Source organism: Pseudophryne corroboree, chromosome 6, assembly GCF_028390025.1.
Source record: "Pseudophryne corroboree isolate aPseCor3 chromosome 6, aPseCor3.hap2, whole genome shotgun sequence".
Taxonomy (NCBI): Eukaryota; Metazoa; Chordata; class Amphibia; order Anura; family Myobatrachidae; genus Pseudophryne; species Pseudophryne corroboree.
In genome coordinates this window covers 266565479-266588802 of record NC_086449.1, presented here as the reverse complement: position 1 = coordinate 266588802, position 23324 = coordinate 266565479, and the positions used below count along the sequence as shown (strand labels likewise).

General features: G+C 46.1%; 1 protein-coding gene across 2 annotated transcripts in view; it reads right to left on the bottom strand.

Moving 5' to 3' along the window:
- Nucleotides 1-23324, bottom strand: part of USP8 (ubiquitin specific peptidase 8) — a 205715-nt gene that overhangs the window by 118905 nt on the left and 63486 nt on the right. For both annotated transcript variants that reach the window (XM_063925992.1, XM_063925993.1), the window contains 3 exons: nucleotides 16201-16252; nucleotides 6498-6651; nucleotides 6028-6190 (listed from right to left, as the gene is read on the bottom strand). In XM_063925992.1, the coding sequence (XP_063782062.1) occupies nucleotides 6028-6190; nucleotides 6498-6651; nucleotides 16201-16252 (369 nt within the window). The remainder of the gene's footprint in view (nucleotides 1-6027; nucleotides 6191-6497; nucleotides 6652-16200; nucleotides 16253-23324) is intronic.

The window sequence follows — 23324 nt, the reverse complement described above, 5'->3', positions numbered from 1 at the left end:
AATACAACTTGCACTCCGTCTGCTCATGTACAAACATGACTGAGTATATGTCTGACATAATACATTTTTGGCTTTATTCACAAAGTATACATTCTTTAGCCGAAGCAACTTGAACAGGAAAATAATAAGATTTTACTTACCGATAAATCTATTTCTCGTAGTCCGTAGTGGATGCTGGGACTCCGTAAGGACCATGGGGAATAGCGGCTCCGCAGGAGACAGGGCACAAAATAAAAGCTTAAGGATCAGGTGGTGTGCACTGGCTCCTCCCCCTATGACCCTCCTCCAAGCCTCAGTTAGGATACTGTGCCCGGACGAGCGTACATAATAAGGAAGGATCTTGAATCCCGGGTAAGACTCATACCAGCCACACCAATCACACCGTACAACTCGTGATCTGAACCCAGTTAACAGTATGATAAATGCAAAGGAGCCTCTGAAAAGATGGCTCAAACAATAATAACCCGAATTTTTGTAACAATAACTATATACAAGTATTGCAGACAATCCGCACTAGGGATGGGCGCCCAGCATCCACTACGGACTACGAGAAATAGATTTATCGGTAAGTAAAATCTTATTTTCTCTGACGTCCTAGTGGATGCTGGGACTCCGTAAGGACCATGGGGATTATACCAAAGCTCCCAAACGGGCGGGAGAGTGCGGATGACTCTGCAGCACCGAATGAGAGAACTCCAGGTCCTCCTCAGCCAGGGTATCAAATTTGTAGAATTTAGCAAACGTGTTTGCCCCTGACCAAGTAGCTGCTCGGCAAAGTTGTAAAGCCGAGACCCCTCGGGCAGCCGCCCAAGATGAGCCCACTTTCCTTGTGGAATGGGCTTTTACTGATTTTGGCTGTGGCAATCCTGCCACGGAATGTGCAAGTTGAATTGTACTACAAATCCAACGAGCAATCGTCTGCTTTGAAGCAGGAGCACCCAGCTTGTTGGGTGCATACAGGATAAACAGCGAGTCAGTTTTCCTGACTCCAGCCGTCCTGGAAACATATTTTCAGGGCCCTGACAACGTCTAGCAACTTGGAGTCCTCTAAGTCCCTAGTAGCCGCAGGCACCACAATAGGTTGGTTCATGTGAAATGCAGAAACCACCTTAGGTAGAAATTGAGGACGAGTCCTCAATTCCACCCTGTCAGAATGAAAAATTAAGTAAGGGCTTTTATATGATAAAGCCGCCAATTCTGACACACGCCTGGCTGAAGCCAAGGCTAACAGCATCGACACCTTCCACGTGAGATATTTTAAGTCCACAGTGGAAAGTGGTTCAAACCAATGTGATTTTAGAAAACTCAATACAACATTGAGATCCCAAGGTGCCACTGGAGGCACAAAAGGAGGCTGTATGTGCAGCACCCCTTTCACAAATGTCTGAACTTCAGGTACTGAAGCCAGTTCTTTCTGGAAGAAAATCGACAAGGCCGAAATTTGAACCTTAATGGACCCTAATTTTAGGCCCATAGACAGTCCTGTTTGCAGGAAATGCAGGAAACGACCCAGTTGAAATTCCTCTGTAGGGGCCTTCTTGGCCTCACACCACGCAACATATTTACGCCAAATGCGGTGATAATGTTTTGCGGTTACTTCCTTCCTGGCTTTGACCAGAGTAGGGATGACTTCTTCTGGAATGCCCTTTTCCTTTAGGATCCGGCGTTCAACCGCCATGCCGTCAAACGCAGCCGCGGTAAGTCTTGGAACAGACAAGGCCCCTGCAGTAGCAGGTCCTTTCTTAGAGGTAGAGGCCACGGTTCGTCCGTGAGCATCTCTTGAAGTTCCGGGTACCAAGTCCTTCTTGGCCAATCAGGAACCACGAGTATAGTTCTTACTCCTCTCCTTCTTATGATTCTCAATACTTTTGGTATGAGAGGCAGAGGAGGGAACACATACACTGACTGGTACACCCACGGCGTTACCAGAGCGTCCACTGCTATTGCCTGAGGGTCCCTTGACCTGGCGCAATATCTGTCCAGTTTTTTGTTTAGACGTGACGCCATCATGTCCACCTTTGGTTTTTCCCAACGGTTTACAATCAGGTGGAAAACTTCCGGGTGAAGTCCCCAGTCTCCCGGGTGAAGGTCGTGTCTGCTGAGGAAGTCTGCTTCCCAGTTGTCCACTCCCGGAATGAACACTGCTGACAGTGCTATCACATGATTTTCCGCCCAGCGAAGAATCCTTGCAGCTTCTGTCATTGCCCTCCTGCTTCTCGTGCCGCCCTGTCTGTTTACGTGGGCGACTGACGTGATGTTGTCCGATTGGATCAACACCGCCTGACCCTGAAGCAGAGGTTTTGCTTGACTTAAGGCATTGTAAATGGCCCTTAGTTCCAGAATGTTTATATGAAGAGATGTTTCCATGCTTGACCACAAGCCCTGGAAATTCCTTCCCTGTGTGACTGCTCCCCAGCCTCTCAGGCTGGCATCCGTGGTTACAAGGATCCAATCCTGAATGCCAAATCTGCGGCCCTCTAGAAGATGAGCACTCTGCAGCCACCACAGGAGAGACACCCTTGTCCTTGTCGACAGGGTTATCCGCTGATGCATCTGAAGATGCGATCCGGACCATTTGTCCAGTAGATCCCACTGAAACGTTCTTGCATGGAATCTTCCGAATGGAATCGCTTCGTAAGAAGCCACCATTTTTCCCAGGACCCTCGTGCACTGATGTACTGAGACCTGTCCTGGTTTTAGGAGGTTCCTGACTAGCTCGGATAACTCCCTGGCCTTCTCCTCCGGGAGAAACACCTTCTTCTGGACTGTGTCCAGAATCATTCCTAGGAACAGGAGACGTGTCGTTGGAATCAGCTGCGATTTTGGAATATTTAGAATCCACCCGTGCTGACGTAACACTACCTGAGATAGTGCCACTCCGACTTCTAACTGTTCCCTGGTTCTTGCCCTTATCAGGAGATCGTCCAAGTAAGGGATAATTAAGATGCCTTTTCTTCGTAGAAGAATCATCATTTCGGCCATTACCTTGGTAAAGACCCGAGGTGCCGTGGACAATCCAAACGGCAGCGTCTGAAACTGATAATGACAGTTTTGTACTACAAACCTGAGGTACCCTTGGTGAGAAGGGTATATTGGGACGTGGAGATAAGCATCTTTGATGTCCAGAGACACCATATAGTCCCCTTCTTCCAGGTTCGCTATCACTGCTCTGAGTGACTCCATCTTGAATTTGAACCTTTTTATGTAAGTGTTCAAAGATTTCAGATTTAAGATTGGTCTCACCGAGCCGTCCGGCTTCGGTACCACAAACAGCGTGGAATAATACCCCTTTCCCTGTTGTAAGAGGGGTACCTTGATTATCACCTGCTGGGAATACAGCTTGTGAATGGCTTCCAAAACTGCCTCCCTGTCGGAGGGAGACTTTGGTAAAGCAGACTTCAGGAACCGATGAGGGGGAAACGCCTCGAATTCCAGTTTGTACCCCTGCGATACTACCTGTAGAATCCAGGGATCCACTTGCGAGTGAGCCCACTGCGCGTTGAAATTCTTGAGACGGGCCCCCACCATATCTGAGTCTGCTTGTAAAGCCCCAGCGTCATGCTGAAGACTTGGCAGAAGCAGAGGAGGGCTTCTGCTCCTGGGAAGCGGCTGCATGGTGCAGTCTTTTTCCCCTTCCTCTGCCCCGGGGCAGAAAAGAGTGGCCTTTTGCTCGCTTGTATTTATGGGAACGAAAGGACTGAGTTTGAAAAGACGGTGTCTTTTTCTGTTGATGTGAAGTGACCTGGGGTAAAAAGGTGGATTTTCCAGCCGTTGCCGTGGCCACCAGGTCCGATAGACCAGCCCCAAATAACTCCTCCCCTTTATACGGCAATACTTCCATGTGCCGTTTGGAATCTGCATCCCCTGACCACTGTCGCGTCCATAACGCTCTTCTGGCAGAGATGGACATAGCACTGACTCTTGATGCCAGGGTGCAAATATCCCTCTGTGCATCACGCATATATAGCAATGCATCCTTTAAATGCTCTATAGTTAACAAAATACTGTCCCTATCCAGGGTATCAATATTCTCAGTCAGGGAATCCGACCATGCGACTCCAGCACTACACATCCAGGCTGAGGCGATTGCTGGTCGCAGTATAACACCAGTATGTGTGTATATACTCTTTAGGATATTTTCCAGTCTTCTATCAGCCGGTTCTTTGAGGGTGGCCGTATCAGGGGACGGTAACGCTACTTGTTTAGATAAACGTGTGAGCGCCTTATCTACCCTAGGGGGTGTTTCCCAGCGCGTCCTAACCTCTGGCGGGAAAGGATATAGTGCTAATAATTTATTAGAAATTAGCTGTTTTTTATCGGGGAAACCCCACGCTTTATCACACACCTCATTTATTTCATCTGACTCAGGAAAAACTATTGGTAGTTTTTTCACCCCCCACATAATACCCTTCTTTGTGGTACTTGTAGTGTCAGAAAGGTTCAATGCCTCTTTCATTGCTGTGATCATGTAACGTGTGGCCCTGCTGGACATCACGTTTGTCTCGTCACCGTCGACACTAGACTCAGTATCTGTGTCTGGGTCTGTGTCGACCCACTGAGGTAACGGGCGTTTTAGGGCCCCTGACGGTGTCTGAGACGCCTGGACAGGCACTAATTGATTTGCCGGCTGTCTCATGTCGTCAACAGTTTTTTGCAAATTGCTGACATTATCACTTAATTGTTTAAATACAATCATCCAGTCAGGTGTCGACTCCCTAGGGGGTGACATCACTAACACAGGCAACTGCTCCGCTTCCACCTCATTTTCCTCCTCATACATGTCGACACACGCGTACCGACACACAGCACACACACCGGGAATGCTCTGATAGAGGACAGGACCCCACTTAGCCCTTTGGAGAGACAGAGGGAGAGTCTGCCAGCACACACCCAGCGCTATATATATATACAGGGATAACCTTATATAAGTGTTACTCCCTTATAGCTGCTGTTAATATATTTATTTGCTGCCAAACGTGCCCCCCCTTCTCTTTTTTTACCCTGATTCTGAAGCAGGACTGCAGGGGAGAGTCAGGGAGCCGTCCTTCCAGCGGAGCTGTGAGGGAAAATGGCGCTTGTGTGCTGAGGAGATAGGCTCCGCCCCTTCACGACGTCCTTATCTCCCGCTTTTTCTGTGTAAAATGGCAGGGGTAAAATACATCCATATAGCCCAGGAGCTATATGTGATGTATTCTTTTTAGCCACCTAAGGTATATACTGTAATATTGCGTCTCAGGGCGCTCCCCCCCCAGCGCCCTGCACCCTCAGTGACCGGAGTGTGAAGTGTGCTGAGAGCAATGGCGCACAGCTGCGGTGCTGTGCGCTACCTTAGTCTGAAGACAGGATCGTCTTCTGCCGCCGATTTCACCGGACCTCTTCGTCTCTTCTGGCTCTGTAAGGGGGACGGCGGCGCGGCTCCGGTGACCCATCCAGGCTGAACCTGTGATCGTCCCTCTGGAGCTAATGTCCAGTAGCCTAAGAAACCCGATCCACTCTGCACTCAGGTGAGTCCGTTTCTTCTCCCCTTAGTCCCACGATGCAGTGAGCCTGTTGCCAGCAGGACTCACTGAAAATAAAAAATCCTAAACTAAACTTTTATTCTAAGCAGCTCAGGAGAGCCACCTAGATTGCACCCTTCTCGGCCGGGCACAAAAATCTAACTGGGGCTTGGAGGAGGGTCATAGGGGGAGGAGCCAGTGCACACCACCTGATCCTTAAGCTTTTATTTTGTGCCCTGTCTCCTGCGGAGCCGCTATTCCCCATGGTCCTTACGGAGTCCCAGCATCCACTAGGACGTCAGAGAAATATGGTATACCAGAGGCAAGAAAAAAAAACTAAACACAGCAATAGCCTCACACCTTCCACAACCCACTGGAAAACTGCACAAAGAAAACTACGTTTTTTCCATAATACCCAATGAAAGATTAACTTCTGCGTTCAGGGTTTTCACTGTTTTCCACAGCTAGAAAACTAGTGCTATTTTCCAACTCACTGTACATTTACATCTAGTCATTTTCAGCAAGTTACCTTAAAGAGCGCATCTTTTAAACTCTGAAGCGTTGTTCCAAGCTTCAAGTCATTTACAGAACTGAACCAGTCAAGCAATACAATATAATCAGCATGACCTCGTCTATCCCACACACTTTTTGATGCCTCTGGTAAAGTGTTCTCAATCTTGGTTGCAGTACATCTGCAAAGAATAAAACTGGTGTTTATATTTAGCAGCAGCCCTATATTCAACAGGAAATCAGTAATCTAAACAAATTAACAAGTATTGACTGTACCTACAGACAGTTGGGGCTTGTATAATAAAACATCTCTTTCACTGTAGTAACACGAATACAATTCTTTTTACGGGATCAGTACAGGATCCCGACGGACAGGAGACAGACACCGGGAGCCTGACTGCCTCCCCTTTTTACAAAAAAACAAAAAACAAAAAGGTAGACATGCAGTTCTGACAAACAGAAAAATTATGGACGTAGTAATGTACATACCCTGGTGATATAGCCTCTTCAGCCACGTTTATGGAAGATTCAATATGAGACTCCTCAAAATCGTTTGTTTTGCGAGCATCCATTATTATAACATTGATATCAGGATTATTCATCATTGCAAACAATCTTACTGGGTTAATTGATCCATGAAGAACTTCAAAAGAAAAAAAATGCAAGTTACAATTTAGCTGATTTTGATGTTACACAATGTAAACCAAGCCAGGCAAAATTAAAGCAATACGTAGTTATGGTAGACTATAGGGCCCCATACACTTATGCGACATGTCCGACCGTCATGTCGTAGGCGATCACCCCGGCAGCCTCCTGGCTCAGGAAATTCAGTTGTTTTCCAAAGCTCAAGGCAGGGGCATCATAGAGAGCACTAAACGAGAAGAACACACATGCACACCCTTCCATAAAAGAAGGAAGAGGTAAGTAGGTAAAAGGATCCTCAAAATCAGGTGCGTCAGGGTGGGATCCCTGTTGATACTGTGGACTTAGGAGAAAGAGAGTTATCGACGGTAAGTCTACCATAACTACGTATTTCTCCTGCAGGGTCCACAGGTTAGCCACGGGATAAACATTGGGATGTCCCGAAGCAAATTTAGTAGTGGGGACGCTCCTGATTGGACAGGATAATTCTTCGCCCGAATTCAGCGTCCTGAGAGGCAAAGGACTCTCTTTTGACCCGTTTTAGCAACAGAGGGAGCAGCGGAAACGGTGGAAACAGATACACGAGGCTGTACAGCCACGCGATTGTGAGAGCATCCACTGCCACTGCCTTTGGATCTCACGTTCTGGACACATACTGGGGCATTTGGTGATTGTGGCGAGATGCCATCAGGTCCACTTGAGGGTAACCCCATCTCTGGACCAACATGTGAAACACTTCTGGATTTAATGCCCATTCTCCTGGATGAAAATCCCTACGGCTGAGATAATCCGCCTCCCAGTTGTCCACTCCCGGAATGAACACTGCCGACAATATCACTTGGTGATGCTTGGCCCAATTGAGGATTCGAGCTACTTCCCGCATTGCCATGTGGCTTCTCGTTCTTCCTTGTTTGTTGATGTACGCGACCGCCGTCGCGTTGTCTGACTGCACCTGGACAGTCTGAGACCGAAGCATGTGCACTGCTTGTCGTAGCGCATTGTAAATTGCCCGGAGTTCCAGGACATTTATAGACAGCAATCTTTCGTGATCCGCCCAGAGACCCTGGAGCTGACAATTTTGAACTACAGCTCCCAACCTCTGAGACTCGCGTCCGTCGTTAGAATTATCCAATTGCAGGAGCCGAACCGTTTCCCTGCGGTTAGATTGTGTACTTTGAGCCACCAGAGTAGAGATACCCCGGCCCGCGGTGACAACCTCACCCTGTGGTGAATCTGCAGATGCGAGCCCGACCACTGTGCGAGCACATCCAGTTGAAAAGGACGTGAGTGAAATCTTCCGAACTGAAGCACTTCGAAAGCCACCACCATTGTGCCTAAGAAGCGAATGCACAAATGTACCGAGACTGTGCGTGTCTTGAGCACTAATTGTACCAGATGACGAATAATCTGTACTTTCTGTTCTAGTAGGTAAATTCTTTGATTTACCGTATCGAGAATCATACCTAGGAATTGAAGTCGTTGAGACGGAATTAGATGTGATTTCTTGAAGTTGACAATCCAACCGTGCTGAACTAGTACATTGTACGTTAGCAACGCATATTGGAGGAGCATCTCTTGAGACGGAGCTTTGATGAGCAGATCATCCAAGTACGGAACTATTATCACTCCCAGGGATCTGAGATGAGCTATCATCACAGACATCACTTTGGTGAATACCCGAGGCGCTGGCGAGAGGCCAAACGGTAGAGCCTGAAACTGGTAATGGTTCTGCCGTATCACAAAACGCAAGAACCTCTGATGAAGTGGCCAAATCGGAATGTTTAAGTACGCATCCTTGAGATCTAGCGCAATCATGAATTCCAGTGACTCTAAACCTGCAATTACTGACCACAGAGTTTCCATCTTGAATCTGTAGTAAGTGACGTACGGATTGAGGCCCTTTAAGTTCAATATTGGCCTGAACGAGCCATCTGGCTTTGGTACCACAAACAGACTGGAATAATAACCCTGACCTTGTTGTTGTACAGGGACCGGAATCAAAACCGCTGAATTCAGCAGGGACTGAATGGCACTTTGCAGAACCGCCCTCTTGTCGTCCGAGAGAGGCAGTCCTGTCTTGAAAAACCGCAGTGGCGGGAGACCGTCGAACTCTATTTTGTAACCTTTTAACACTAACTTGCGGATCCACCCATCTGTGGACGTCTGGAACCACGCCAAATGGAACGTCTGAAGGCGTGCTCCCACTATTGGAGATCCGAGATGGGCTGGGAGCCCGTCATGCCACTGGCTTGTCGGTGACCTTAGCGTCCTGACGACTGGTGTTGGTTTGTTGGAAACCACGTCCTCGACCTCGTCTACCAGGCGTGGCTGTTCCTCTACCATGGCCTCAAAAGGACTGAGGTCTAAAAGATTTGAACGCCGGGCCACAGTATTTCCGTCTAGGTACCGTTGGCGGCAATGGTAAGAAAACAGACTTTCCTCCCGTGGCCTCAGAAATCCATTTGTCCAATTCAGGACCAAACAACTTCTCGCCACCGTAAGGTAACGCCTCTATACCTCTTTTGACCTCTGCCTCCGCTTGCCAAGAACGCAGCCAGAGTGCTCGTCGTACTGTAACTAGCGACGATGAAATGCGAGACGTGAGCTGACAGACGTCAGTAGAAGCTGTACATAGATACTCAGCAGCTTCACAGATTTGATCAGCAAGAAGTATAAGGTGATCGTCATGTAGGGCAGACTTGAGCTCTGTTATCCATACAATTAGCGCCTTAGTGACCCAAATGCCAACCAACCCAGGTCTAAGCAACACTCCTGCTGCTATATACATGGACTTTAGCATAGCTTCTATTTTCCCGTCTGAAGGGTCTTTAAGCGTAGTAGCAGTTGGTACTGGTATGGTTAATTTCTTTGTAAGTTTTGACACAGACGAATCCACCATTGGCGGATTCTCCCATGTAGATGTCACAGACTCTGGAAACGGGTAACTAGACTTAAATCTGCGAGGTATAGAAAACCGTTTAGCCGGATTCTTCCGTGTTTCCACTAACATCTTATTAAGAGATTCCGAAACAGGAAAACACATCGGAGATCTCTGTCGTTTAGTAAATACGACTTCATCATTTGTCAGAGGCTCCTCAGTTTCTGTAAACTTCAGAGACTGACGTACCGCTCTGATGAGATTATCAATGCCTGGGCTGTGAAAATCCTCACTATCTTACTGCTGGTCTACTTCGCCCTCCTCACCCTCATCTTGCGCAGGGAGGTCTGGCATAGAATCGTCAGAATACAACATAGCAGAAACTGGTAAATTATAATTAAATTTATCCCTTCTACCCAAAGTGGACTTGGACCTTTGGTAAGGCTGAGACCCCTCTGGTAGTTCTGGCGGTCTCACCCGAGACTCAGATCTTGCCGCTTACCGCTCTTGTCGAGCGGCGGCCAATTCTGATTGCAACCCAGCCATTACATTGGCTAGCATTTCCCATGGAGGGTCCGGGGATGAAACCGGCTTAGAAACCGGAGCCGAAATTGTATTTGTAGCTGAATTCACAAAACATACTGTACATGTGGTAGATCCATCCGGTAACACACTCTTACAGACCTTGCAGTGAAACTGCTTTTTAGTTTTTGCTGGTGCCTTACTCATTATGCAGACAGAGACAATAAAATATACAAAAATACAGACACTTGCACGACTCAGTAAAATTGTACTAAGGTGTGTGTAATAAATATATATATATATATATATATATATATATAGCCGCTGTGCAGTGCACGTGGCCAGTACTATATGAAATCTGATCCCAAATTCCCACTAACACTCCTGCGCCATCCGGTGGAGTAGAGATGTAGGACAGGAATGTTCTGGAAACAGAAAGAACAGGAAGCATGGTTAAAAATGGCCCCCATGCTTACAGTTAGAAACATAGTCTATGTTATTTACACTGATAGCCTGTAACTAACTCCCTGTTTAAAAAGCTGAACAGCCTATGACTTATTAACCCATGCAGCCTTGCTATATGTTGCTGCTGTCATGGGCATTTACTCCCCCTCACCCCCCCTGCAGCTGCGCTGCTTGTGAGGTAGCTTCTCCCCCCTACTGCTCCCAGGGAGCCTAGCGGAAGCAGGGAGCCGGGGAGCGCTGTGTATAGTGCCGGGGAGCTGCGGTCCGGAAGAGCGGCCGGCGTCTCGGAGTGACGTGCGGCCGCTCCGAGCAGTGTCCCCGTAGACAGCGGCGGTGTAGAGCGGCTGGCTCGGGCGGCCTCGTACAGCGGTGGCCGGGTAATCATCGGCGGGAACGGGCGCCTGTAAACAGCGACGGGAGCGGGCGCCTGTAACCAGCGGCGGGCAGGCGGTAAAGGAGCACTTTCCCCACACAGCGGGGCGGCAGCGTGAGCTGACCGCCCTGACCCCCCAGCATACCTTGCTCGTCGTGCCGTATGTAGTGAGGGCTATGACAGGGCTTCTTCTGTAAGCTCCGTCCAGCCTTTCCAGCAGGTGTGAGCTGCGTGTGGCTGTGAGGGTGCTCTTTGTGAGGACCGACACGCCATGCGCTGCCTCCGTGCAGCGGCACTATCCCGGACCCACGTTTTTTTTTTTTTTTTTTATAAACTGGGAAGGGATGTGCTAAGTGCAAAAATGAAAAAGTAAAAATGAAAAAGTAAAAAAATGAAAAATTAATAAAATATTCAACTAAGTGTGGGAGCTCCACACAAGCCTGTTAGTGCTGTGGGCACAGAAAAAACACTGAGGTACTCTGGGATATGGAGGGGAGGAGAGTTCTAAATTTAAATATTCAGTGCCCTGTTCTTGCTAAAGCCATCCATATCCCAAGAGTACTCCAGTGACCCCTAGTGGATGAAAAAGAAACAATATTACTGCATTACCTTAAATAGGACTTTTAAACATATTCAGTCACACAGCGAAAGAAACAGCAGCAATAGTTTACAGACTCATATGCATCAGGCACTTATCCAACTACTCGTACCCATTGGTAGGTAGAGACTTAGTGCTGTATCACCCAGCTCAGGAGAGTGGGATACAGGGAGAATTCACCCCTCTTCCAGGATCGATCAATACGTTAGTGAACGCTGAGTTGATCCAGACACTAATAGTGTACGCAAAACATCCAATGAACCTACAGTGAATACAGACGCCCAAGTGAACACCGAAACACCAGTCATACAGCCTCCCAGTCGGAACTCAGTTCATGGCGGGAAACTCAGAGGAAACTGGTCATGAACCGGGGGGAGGGGCGACCAGGGGAGTGTCTTACTCCCCACTGATGACATCAACCCCAGGGATCAAAGCCTCACACTTATCCCTGGAGCCTATGACCCCTGATGCCTAGCGTTGGTGCACTCACGGTGACAGCTACTGTTCAGTAGTCTCCTCCCGAAAACAGTACGGAAGTGTCTTGCGTCTCCCCCGCTAAGCGGAACCAACGCCTTACCTTCTCGCCGTGCTCCGGCCACAGCCTGGTAACGTCTGCTGGACTTGCTAGTACATCCCGACACAGACGACCGCCGAAACAACACTGTACACGTAAGTGTTGTCGCGACCCAGTGGAGAGTTGTTGGAGCGACTGTTTCTAAGGTGCGTGTAAGACGCTTTTTAGAAAACTCGCTCAAAAAACTTAAGACTATAAAAATAGATTAAATCACAAGCTTATGGTTGCAAAAATCAGCAGCCCAAAGATCGTGATCCGGCTCCTGCCGCACCAACAAAATAACTGAATTGCCTGAGCCAGGAGGCGGGGATATAGGGGACTGGCCCGTTGCATTCTAGGAGAGTGAAAGCTTTGATCGTTGGTGCCAATCCGCTGACGCTACCTCATATTCCAATGTGTATGCTGTGGATAACCTGTGGACTCTGCAGAAGTAAACAAGATTTAACAAAACAACCTGATCTGATGCACTGTGGAGAAGTGAAAAAATGTTGGTCCATAATTAACACAGACATCCATACTACATTGGGGATAGTATTTGGTATGAATTCAGAGTAGACTTTGTGGGATATAGTTTCTTCATCACGTTCACCTCGATTGACCAATAACACACGTTAACTTTTGGCAAAAATTGCGGCAGCATTGAAAAAAACTATACATCCCAAGGAGTCTCATCTGATACATTAACTTTAGCTCTCCTACAACCCAGGGTGTAATAGTTATTTTATATGGTCTGACTGGAAATGTATGTGACTAAAGAGAAGGTAACGGAAATAATATTTTCAATCTGGCTTTCCTTACATACGTACCTCTGGCTTTCCTTACATACGTACCCTACCCCCTCAGGTTAAGGACTCACTTTGGTCAACGGTCCGCAGAACCCGTGGTGTAACTTGGACATCTTGGAAGTAATGTCCTTAGGTTACCCACCTTTTTAGCTTCTCTATTCCTATACGATAGTATGCGCTCTTCTTGACGACAATTTTTGGTTATTGTTCATTATTATATTTACCATTGTATGTTGTAGTGCAATTTTCATACTTCATTCTAATTTGCAGTTTTATAAAGTCTCTTTTTTTGTACTCCTGGATTGTTAACAATGATATTTGTGGATCTTGACATTTATTGTATTGTGTAGTCTTACAAGAAAATATTTTGAAAACAAATAACTAAAACAAGATTTTGGATCTTACCTTATACATTTGTTTCTCTGAAGCCATGGGGGACACTGGAGAACCATGGGGGTATAGCTGGTGCTGGAATAGTCTGGGCCCTAAAGAATTAAACTTCCAAGGTGGCTCCGTCTCCCAAAAGTCCCCCCGCCCCCCCTGCCAGGGAATGCAGGTTTCATCTATCAAAGGCATGAAGAACAGAGGGGAAAAGAAGAGGAGGAGGAGGAGGAGGAGGAGAAGAAAACTACACACACAAAACACATCCAAACTTGAGGGTCAGGTTGGCACAATGCAACCATGAACACAACCAAGGATAAACCAGGAGTGAACGAGAGGGCATCCAGTGTTCCCCATGGCATCATAGAAACAGATTTATCTGGTCAACCATGGGGGACACTGGTGAAACATTGGGAAGTGTCAAAGCTGCCTACTAAGTGAGGGAACGCTCCTGAGCTGCACAAAGTACTCTTCGTCCAAAATCCTGCGTTTCTGGAGGCGAAGAATTCAAAAGGGTAGAAACATATAAAAGTGTGTGCCGAGAACCAAGTGGCAGCCCTGCAAAATTGCTGAGGCACCATGCCAAGCTGCCATAGGAGGTCCCGACATACCTAGTAGAGTGGATGGCAACCAAATGAAGCACCAGAAAGTTAGCCAAAAGTATAAGCTTGACAGATGACCTCTCAAATCCATGAAGCAATTGTTTATTTGAAAGCAAGCCAACTCCTCTTGACAACCAAATATAGGACAAAGAGAGGGAAGTAGCCACATACATGTGGAGAGCTTGTACAACGTCCAAGGAACCGGAAGATATCTGTGAATCTCTGGCATCTGGAAAGGATGGAACCACAAGCTCTTGATTAATATGAAACCTGGGAGACCATTCTCGGAAAAAAAAAAAAAAAAACAGGGTTGTCTTGAGGCTGCCCAGTCCAGGTTCAAAATCAGAAACAGAGATCTATGCGACAAAGTACTAAATTCGGAGACCCGACAGGAAGCAGAAACCGCAAAAAAGGAAAACCATTTTCTACCTAGCCATTAAGATCTACTGACTCCAAGGGTTCAAATTAAGAAATTTTAAGAGCCTGGAAATGCAAAGATCAAATCACAGAGCTCGATTGGAGTCGGAGTAGCTAGAATAGTGGTCAAGTGTTTATGGAAATAAACTGAAAGAGCAAAAACCTGGACCTCGTTCTTCTGCTAATTTGCAGAGGGTTGCGATTGGATAGTTGCTGCCCAGACAGAGTGAAAATCCACCCCGAGCAAGTCTGTGTACGCCATGCAAAAAGCTTTGCAAACGCTGATCAGTTGCAAATCCGTTCGCAACTCACTCACCATTGAATGTTTTTTCCAGTCTGTGCGTAGCCCAGGACTTACTCCTACAGTGCATAAGAAACAGCCTGATCGGGCCAGAGCTGATGTCACACACCCTCCCTAAAACTGCTTGGGAATGCCTGCGTTTTAACTGACATTCCCAGAAAACGACCAGTTACCACCCCCAAATATCCGCTTCCTGTCAATCAACCTTGCATTTGCCTAGCACTAAAAAAAAAAAAGATGCCGATTTCTTTCGCAGTTTGGCCTCGCGCGTGCGCATTACGATCCATACGCATGCGCAGTCGTTCCATAATTGGCCGCCTTGTGCATTTTCACAACAGTGATCAGATCTGAATTAGGCCCTTTGTCCATTTGTAAGTGCCAAAGATGTACTAAGAATATTTTTCCGTATAACCTTATCAAGGGTAAAAAGGTGTAAGCCTTTATCTGGTGTACTACATAGGCTGCTATAGTATGCGCACATTGGCCCATTCCGAGTTGTTCGCTCGCTAGCTGCTTTTAGCAGCTTTGCACACGCTAAGCCGCCGCCTACTGGGAGTGAATCTTAGCTTTGCAGAATTGCGAACAGAAATTTCTTTGCAGTTTCTGAGTAGCTCGGGACTTACTCTGCCACTGCGATCAGTTCAGTCAGTTTCGTTCCTGGTTTGACGTCACAAACACACCCAGCGTTCGCCCAGACACTCCCCCATTTTTCCGCACACAACCATAAAACGGCCAGTTTCCGCCCAGAAACACCCACTTCCTGTCAATCACACTCCGATCACCAGAACGAAGAAATTTCTTCGTTAAGCCGTGAGTAAAATACCTAACTTTTTGGCAAATTTACTTGGCGCAGACGCACTGCGAACATTGCGCATGCGCAGTTTGCGACAAATCGCTCAGTTGCGAAAACCACTAACGAGCGAACAACTCGGAATGAGGGCCATTGGTTTTTACCAACTTTTGTTTCAAATGCTGAAAATTACCGCTCACCACCTAAGGGGAGGATAGTTGGGAGAAACAGTTGGAGGGTGGGTGAAACGGGGGAGGCCTCCTACCCCTCCCCCATGGCCAACAAGGCAGGGACTCTTCACAGTCATTAAAAATAGTGCCCCATTAGTTGTTATCCCTTGTGGTCTAGTGAGGTAGTGGAAAGCCGACTTAAAAGTTAACTCTTTAGTGCCCAGACTCCTCCAGCACCAGCTATACCACCATGGTTCTCCAGTGTCCCCCATGGCTGAAAGAGAAAAATGTTTTGATTTAAAAATAAAGAAATGCTAAGAAGTGGTGGAACTGGGGTCCTTTTCTAGACCTTAATGTGCTAAAAGTATAACAGGCAATTTATTTTCCCTAGCAAGGTTTCTACAAATACTGAATTTGGCATTTTTGCATTTTCCAGGGTGTAACTATACATGATTTGTACACATCCACTTGAACATATTTTTTGTTATTCACAAAAAAGTGAAGACAATATAAAACTAAACTATTGAATGTATTCACTTTGACTGTAACATGATTATATGGCCACTATTCCTGTCCCTCCTCCTTTACATTTTTGTATGCACTTTATTTATAGTTTGTAATGTAGAGGTGCAAAAAACAAATACCAAACCAAACAAAAAATAAATAAAATCAGTCTAATTATTTTAAAACATACCATTTGAAGAGACTTCTTTCTTAGGCAAGGATTGCCTTTTCTCACCATTTACCTACAGTATTAAAAAGTAAAATCATTTTGTTTCAAATTGTATTCCTTTTTTATACTCAATTACAATGAGATGTTTATTTATTTTTTTCATATTAAATACAGTAATTGCAATCGGAGATAACTTAACAACAATAGCAAGAAAGTTTTCATATTTACGGAAAGTTCTGCAAATGCTAGTAATGAATGCTGGGCAGTCGTGACCAGGATTGTTACCTCAGTGCTGGAGCCATGGCTTCAGTTCTGAGCAGGGCACTATCTTAGTTAGTTTGCATAGGTTTACTAAAGATAGTGCCGCAGTCAAAAACATAACAGCAGGTCAGCATTATGGTGTTTATGTACAGCGAAATTAGACTGTAAGCTCCACTAAGTCAGGGACTGACGTGAATGATTAGGATATTATCTGTAAAGCTCCCTGTACTATATTGGTGTTCTAGAACTAATAACAACAATACATGGTGTAAAGGACACAGTGTGATTCCTGATTAGTAAAAAAAAAAATATATATATATATATATATATATATATATATATATATATATATATATATATATATATATATATATATATATATATATATATATATATATATATATGTATCTTGGATAATCCGGCACTCCTGTGCTGGTACATTAAGTGTTGGGTGCTCGTGCTGTTTTGAATACAAGTCCTCTGTTGCTAAACAAGCAAGCTGCACGTCACTCCATGAGAAAAAAAGTGCTTTAATGAATGTTGGTTACATGAGAAAAAATCAGCCTATCAGTTTTATCAACGGCTCGTTTCGGGACTTTGCATTGTCCCTTCGTCAGGATAACATATGGCTGCTGTGTTCTGTAACAAAAAAGCGTGCTGAAAAGAAAAAGAAAGAAAAAGAAAGTGTGCACACTTTCTTTTTCTTTCTTTTTCTTTTCAGCACGCTTTTTTGTTACAGAACACAGCAGCCATATGTTATCCTGACGTAGGGACAATGCAAAGTCCCGAAACGAGCCGTTGATAAAACGGATAGGCTGATTTTTTCTCATGTAACCAACATTCATTAAAGCACTTTTTTTCTCATGGAGTGACGTGTAGCTTGCTTGTTTAGCAACAGAGGACTTATATATATATATATATATCAAACACTGAGCAACATCCCCAAACAGGTAATTTCAACTTTAAACTTGTCATTTATTGTGTACAGTCTGAACATGGCTACTAATAACAAATGCACAGACAAAATTCTTAAAGCTATGTGTGCAAATGCTAGGAGCTTAGGAGACAAAATTCCAGAGCTAATTGCGATAATGACAAGGGATAACCTGGATTTTGTGGCAATTATAGAGTCATGGTGCAATGAAAATCATGACTGGGACATAGCTATACCAGGATACAATTTATTTAGGAAGGATAGAATAGTAAGAATAGGAGGAGGGGTAGCAATGTATGTGAAAAAAAGCATAAATGCTACTTTAATACAAAATATTGAAGACAAAACTGAGGCCCTTTTGGTCACCATAGAAACCGGGGAGAAGGATGTTATTCACATTGGGGTGATCTATAGACCACCAGGCCAGGGGCAGGATTTGGACAGGAACCTATTGTTGGACATCACTAAAATGGCTTTAAAGGGAGAAGTCATAATCATGGGAGACTTTAATTTACCTGATGTAAATTGGAAGGGGTCTTTTGCAAGTTCAGCTACAAGTGGCAAATTTCTACATTCCTTACAGGGAGCATCTCTCAAGCAATTGGTGATGGAGCCCACTCGCAAAGATTCAATATTAGATTTAATTCTTACAAATGGTGATAGGATATCCGACATATATGTGGGTGAGCACCTGGGATCCAGTGATCATCAAGCAGTATGGTTTAGTATAATGACAGGATCCAACTCCTGTCACACAAAAACAAAGGTGTTGGATTTTAGAAATGCTGATTTTGCAAAAATGGGGAGATGTTTAAGTGATTCATTGGCGGACTGGTGGAAATTGGAAGGAGTGCAGGAGAGCTGGGAAAAACTGAAAAGTGCAATACTAAGTGCAACTGATCTTTGTATCAAAAGGGTTAGGAAAAGCACCAGGAAAAGGAAGCCAGTGTGGTTCACAAAATAAGTATCAACTAGTGTGAAAGCAAAAAAGATGGCTTTTAGGAAATACAAACAGACTCAAAAATAATAATGACAAAGAGGTGTATCTTGACAGACGGAAGGATGCTAAGAAAGTGATCAGACGGGCAAAGGCAGAAGCTGAGGAAAAAATGGCTAAGGGGTATATGCAATTGCGGTCGAATTCCCGAAATTGTCGAATTTCGGGTCATTTTCGCCAAAAAAAAAATAAAAAATAGTCAATGCAATTCAGTGCTTTCCGTCAAAAAAACGGACTTTCAAAATTCGACTTTTTGAAATTCGACTTTTTGCAAATTCGACTTTTCTGCAATGATACAAGTGCTGCAATTCGACAAAAGCATATTCAATTCAAGTTTGGAAATTCGACAGCAGTGCTTTTAGACAGTAAATTCGTCATTTTCAATCCGCCACACTTTGGAGGGTGAAAACAATAAAAAAAAATGTAAACATGTTTTTTTTGGTGTTTTTTTTTTGGGGGAATAGCATATCTATTTATATTAGAAGGGATTAGGTACTTTTTTTTTTTTTTTTTTTTTTTGGAGGCACAAGTATTATTTATATATTTAAAAAAAAATTTTTTTTTATTTTTATTATTTTTTGTTTAGTGCTGGAACGGTAAAATTAAAAAAAAAAAAATGGCGTGGGGTCCCCCCTCCAAAGCATAACCAGCCTCGGGCTCTTCGAGCTGGTCCTGGTTCTAAAAATGCGGGGGGAAATTGGGCAGGGATCCCCCGTATTTTTAAAACCAGCACCGGGCTCTGCGCCTGGTGCTGGTGCAAAAAATACGGGGGACAAAACGAGCAGGGGTCCCCCGTATTTTTCACACCAGCATTGGGCTCCACTAGCTGGACAGATAATGCCACAGCCGGGGGTCACTTTTATACAGTGCCCTGCGGCCGTGGCATTAAATATCCAACTAGTCACCCCTGGCCGGGGTACCCTGGGGGAGTGGGGACCCCTTCAATCAAGGGGTCCCCCCCCCCAGCCACCCAAGGGCCAGGGGTGAAGCCCGAGGCTGTCCCCCCCATCCAAGGGCTGCGGATGGGAGGCTGATAGCCTTGAGTAAAATGACAAGAATATTGTTTTTTCCAGTAGTACTACAAGTCCCAGCTAACCTACCCCGCAAGCTGGTACTTGGAGAACCACAAGTACCAGCATGCGGGAGAAAAACGGGCCCGCTGGTACCTGTAGTACTACTGGGAAAAAAATACCCAAATAAAAATAAGAATTTACTCACCGGTAATTCTATTTCTCGTAGTCCGTAGTGGATGCTGGGAACTCCGTAAGGACCATGGGGAATAGCGGGCTCCGAAGGAGGCTGGGCACTCTAGAAAGATTTATGACTACCTGGTGTGCACTGGCTCCTCCCACTATGACCCTCCTCCAAGCCTCAGTTAGGACACCGTGCCCGGACGAGCAGACATAATAAGGAAGGATTTAGAATCCCGGGTAAGACTCTTACCAGCCACACCGTACAACTCGTGATACTATATCCAGTTTGACAGTATGAAAACAACTGAGCCTCTCAACAGATGGCTCAACAATAACCCTTTAGTTAACAATAACTATTTACAAGTAATGCAGACAATCCGCACTTGGGATGGGCGCCCAGCATCCACTACGGACTACGAGAAATAGAATTACCGGTGAGTAAATTCTTATTTTCTCTAACGTCCTAGTGGATGCTGGGAACTCCGTAAGGACCATGGGGATTATACCAAAGCTCCCAAACGGGCAGGAGAGTGCGGATGACTCTGTAGCACCGAATGAGAGAACTCCAGGTCCTCCTCAGCCAGGGTATCAAATTTGTAGAATTTTGCAAACGTGTTTGCCCCTGACCAAGTAGCTGCTCGGCAAAGTTGTAAAGCCGAGACCCCTCGGGCAGCCGCCCAAGATGAGCCCACCTTCCTTGTGGAATGGGCCTTTACAGATTTTGGCTGTGGTATGCCTGCCACAGAATGTGCAAGCTGAATTGTACTACAAATCCAGCGAGCAATAGACTGCTTAGAAGCAGGAGCACCCAGCTTGTTGGGTGCATACAGGATAAACAGCGAGTCAGATTTTCTGACTCCAGCCGTCCTGGAAACATATTTTCAGGGCCCTGACAACGTCTAGCAACTTGGAGTCCTCCAATTCACTAGTAGCCACCGGCACCACAATAGGCTGGTTCAGGTGAAACGCTGACACCACCTTAGGGAGAAATTGGGGACGAGTCCTCAACTCTGCCCTATCCATATGGAAAATCAGATAAGGGCTTTTACATGATAAAGCCGCCAATTCTGACACTAGCCTGGCTGAAGCCAAGGCTAATAACATGACCACTTTCCACGTGAGATATTTCAGATCCACGGTTTTAAGTGGCTCAAACCAATGCGATTTTAAGAAACTCAACATCACGTTGAGATCCCAAGGTGCCACTGGAGGCACAAACGGGGGCTGAATATGCAGCACTTCTTTTGCAAAAGTCTGAACTTCAGGTACTGAAGCTAGTTCTTTTTGAAAGAAAATCGACAGAGCCGAGATCTGTACTTTAATGGAGCCTAGTTTTAGGCCCATATCCACTCCTGCTTGCAGGAAATGCAGAAATCGACCTAGTTGAAATTCCTCTGTTGGGGCCTTATTGGCCTCGCACCATGCAACATATTTTCGCCATATACGGTGATAATGCGTTGCCGTAACATCTTTCCTGGCCTTAATAAGCGTAGGAATGACTTCTTCCGGAATACCCTTTTCCTTTAGGATCCGGTGTTCAACCGCCATGCCGTCAAACGCAGCCGCGATAAGTCTTGGAACAGACAGGGCCCCTGCTGTAGCAGGTCCTGTCTGAGCGGTAGAGGCCACGGGTCCTCCGAGAGCATCTCTTGAAGTTCCGGGTACCACGCTCGTCTTGGCCAATCCGGAACCACGAGAATTGTGTTTACTCCTCGCTTTCTTATTATTCTCAATACCTTTGGTATGAGAGGCAGAGGAGGGAACACATAAACCGACTGGTACACCCACGGTGTCACTAGAGCGTCCACAGCTATCGCCTGAGGGTCCCTTGACCTGGCGCAATATCTTTTTAACTTTTTTGACTTAGGGCATTGTAGATGGCCCTTAGTTCCAGAATATTTATGTGAAGGGAAGTCTCCTGACTCGACCATAGTCCTTGGAAGTTTCTTCCCTGTGTGACTGCCCCCCAGCCTCGAAGGCTGGCATCCGTGGTCACCAGGACCCAGTCCTGTATGCCGAACCTGCGGCCCTCTAGAAGATGGGCACTCTGCAGCCACCACAGTGGAGACACCCTGGTTCTTGGAGACAGGGTTATTAAGCGATGCATCTGAAGATGCGATCCGGACCACTGGTCCAACAGGTCCCACTGAAAGATTCTGGCATGGAACCTGCCGAAGGGAATTGCTTCGTAAGAAGCCACCATCTTTCCCAGGACCCGCGTGCAGCGATGCACTGATACCTGTTTTGGTTTCAGGAGGTCTCTGACTAGAGATGACAACTCCCTGGCTTTCTCCTCCGGGAGAAACACTTTTTTCTGGACTGTATCCAGAATCATACCCAGGAACAGTAGCCGTGTCGTCGGAACCAGCTGTGACTTTGGGATATTCAGAATCCAGCCGTGCTGGTGCAGCACTTCCTGAGATAGTGCTACTTCCACCAACAACTGTTCCTTGGACCTCGCTTTTATTAGGAGATCGTCCAAGTATGGGATAATTAAAACTCCCTTTCTTCGAAGGAGTATCATCATTTCCGCCATAACCTTGGTAAATACCCTCGGTGCCGTGGACAGTCCAAACGGCAGCGTCTGGAATTGGTAATGGCAATCCTGTACCACAAATCTGAGGTACTCTTGGTGAGGATGGTAAATGGGGACATGCAAGTAAGCATCCTTGATGTCCAGGGATACCATGTAATCCCCCTCGTCCAGGCTTGCAATAACCGCCCCGAGCGATTCCATCTTGAACTTGAATTTCTTTATGTATGTGTTCAAGGATTTCAAATTTAGAATAGGTCTCACCGAACCGTCCGGTTTCGGTACCACAAATAGTGTGGAATAATAACCCCGGCCTTGTTGAAGTAGGGGGTACCTTGATTATCACCTGCTGGGAATACAGCTTGTGAATTGCCGCTAGCACCGCCTCCCTGTCTGAGGGAGCAATCGGCAAGGCAGATTTTAGGAACCGGTGGGGTGGGGACGCCTCGAATTCCAGCTTGTACCCCTGAGATACTATTTGCAGGATCCAGGGATCCACCTGTGAGCGAACCCACTGATCGCTGAAATTTTTGAGGCGACCCCCCACCGTACCTGGCTCCGCCTGTGGAGCCCCACCGTCATGCGGCGGACTTGGAAGAAGAAGCGGGGGAGGACTTTTGCTCCTGGGAACCTGCTGTTTGTTGCAGCCTTTTTCCCCTACCTCTGCCTCTGGACAGAAAAGACCCGCCTTTTCCACGCCTGTTTTTCTGGGTCCGAAAGGACTGAACCTGATAAAACGGCGCCTTCTTAGGCTGTGAGGGGACATGGGGTAAAAATGCTGACTTCCCAGACGTTGCTGTGGAAACTAGGTCCGAGAGACCATCCCCAAATAATTCCTCACCCTTATATGGTAACACTTCCTTCCATGTGCTTTTTTGAATCTGCATCTCCTGTCCACTGGCGAGTCCATAAGCCTCTCCTAGCAGAAATGGACAATGCACTTACTTTAGATGCCAGTCGGCAGATTTCCCTCTGTGCATCTCTCATATATAAGACTGAGTCTTTTATATGGTCTATGGTTAACAGGATCGTGTCTCTGTCTAATGTGTCAATATTTTCTGACAGTTTATCTGACCATGCAGCGGCAGCACTGCACATCCAAGCTGACGCAATAGCTGGCCTAAGTATAATGCCTGTGTGTGTATATACAGACTTCAGGATCGCCTCCTGCTTTCTATCAGCAGGTTCCTTGAGGGCGGCCGTATCCGGAGACGGTAGTGCCACCTT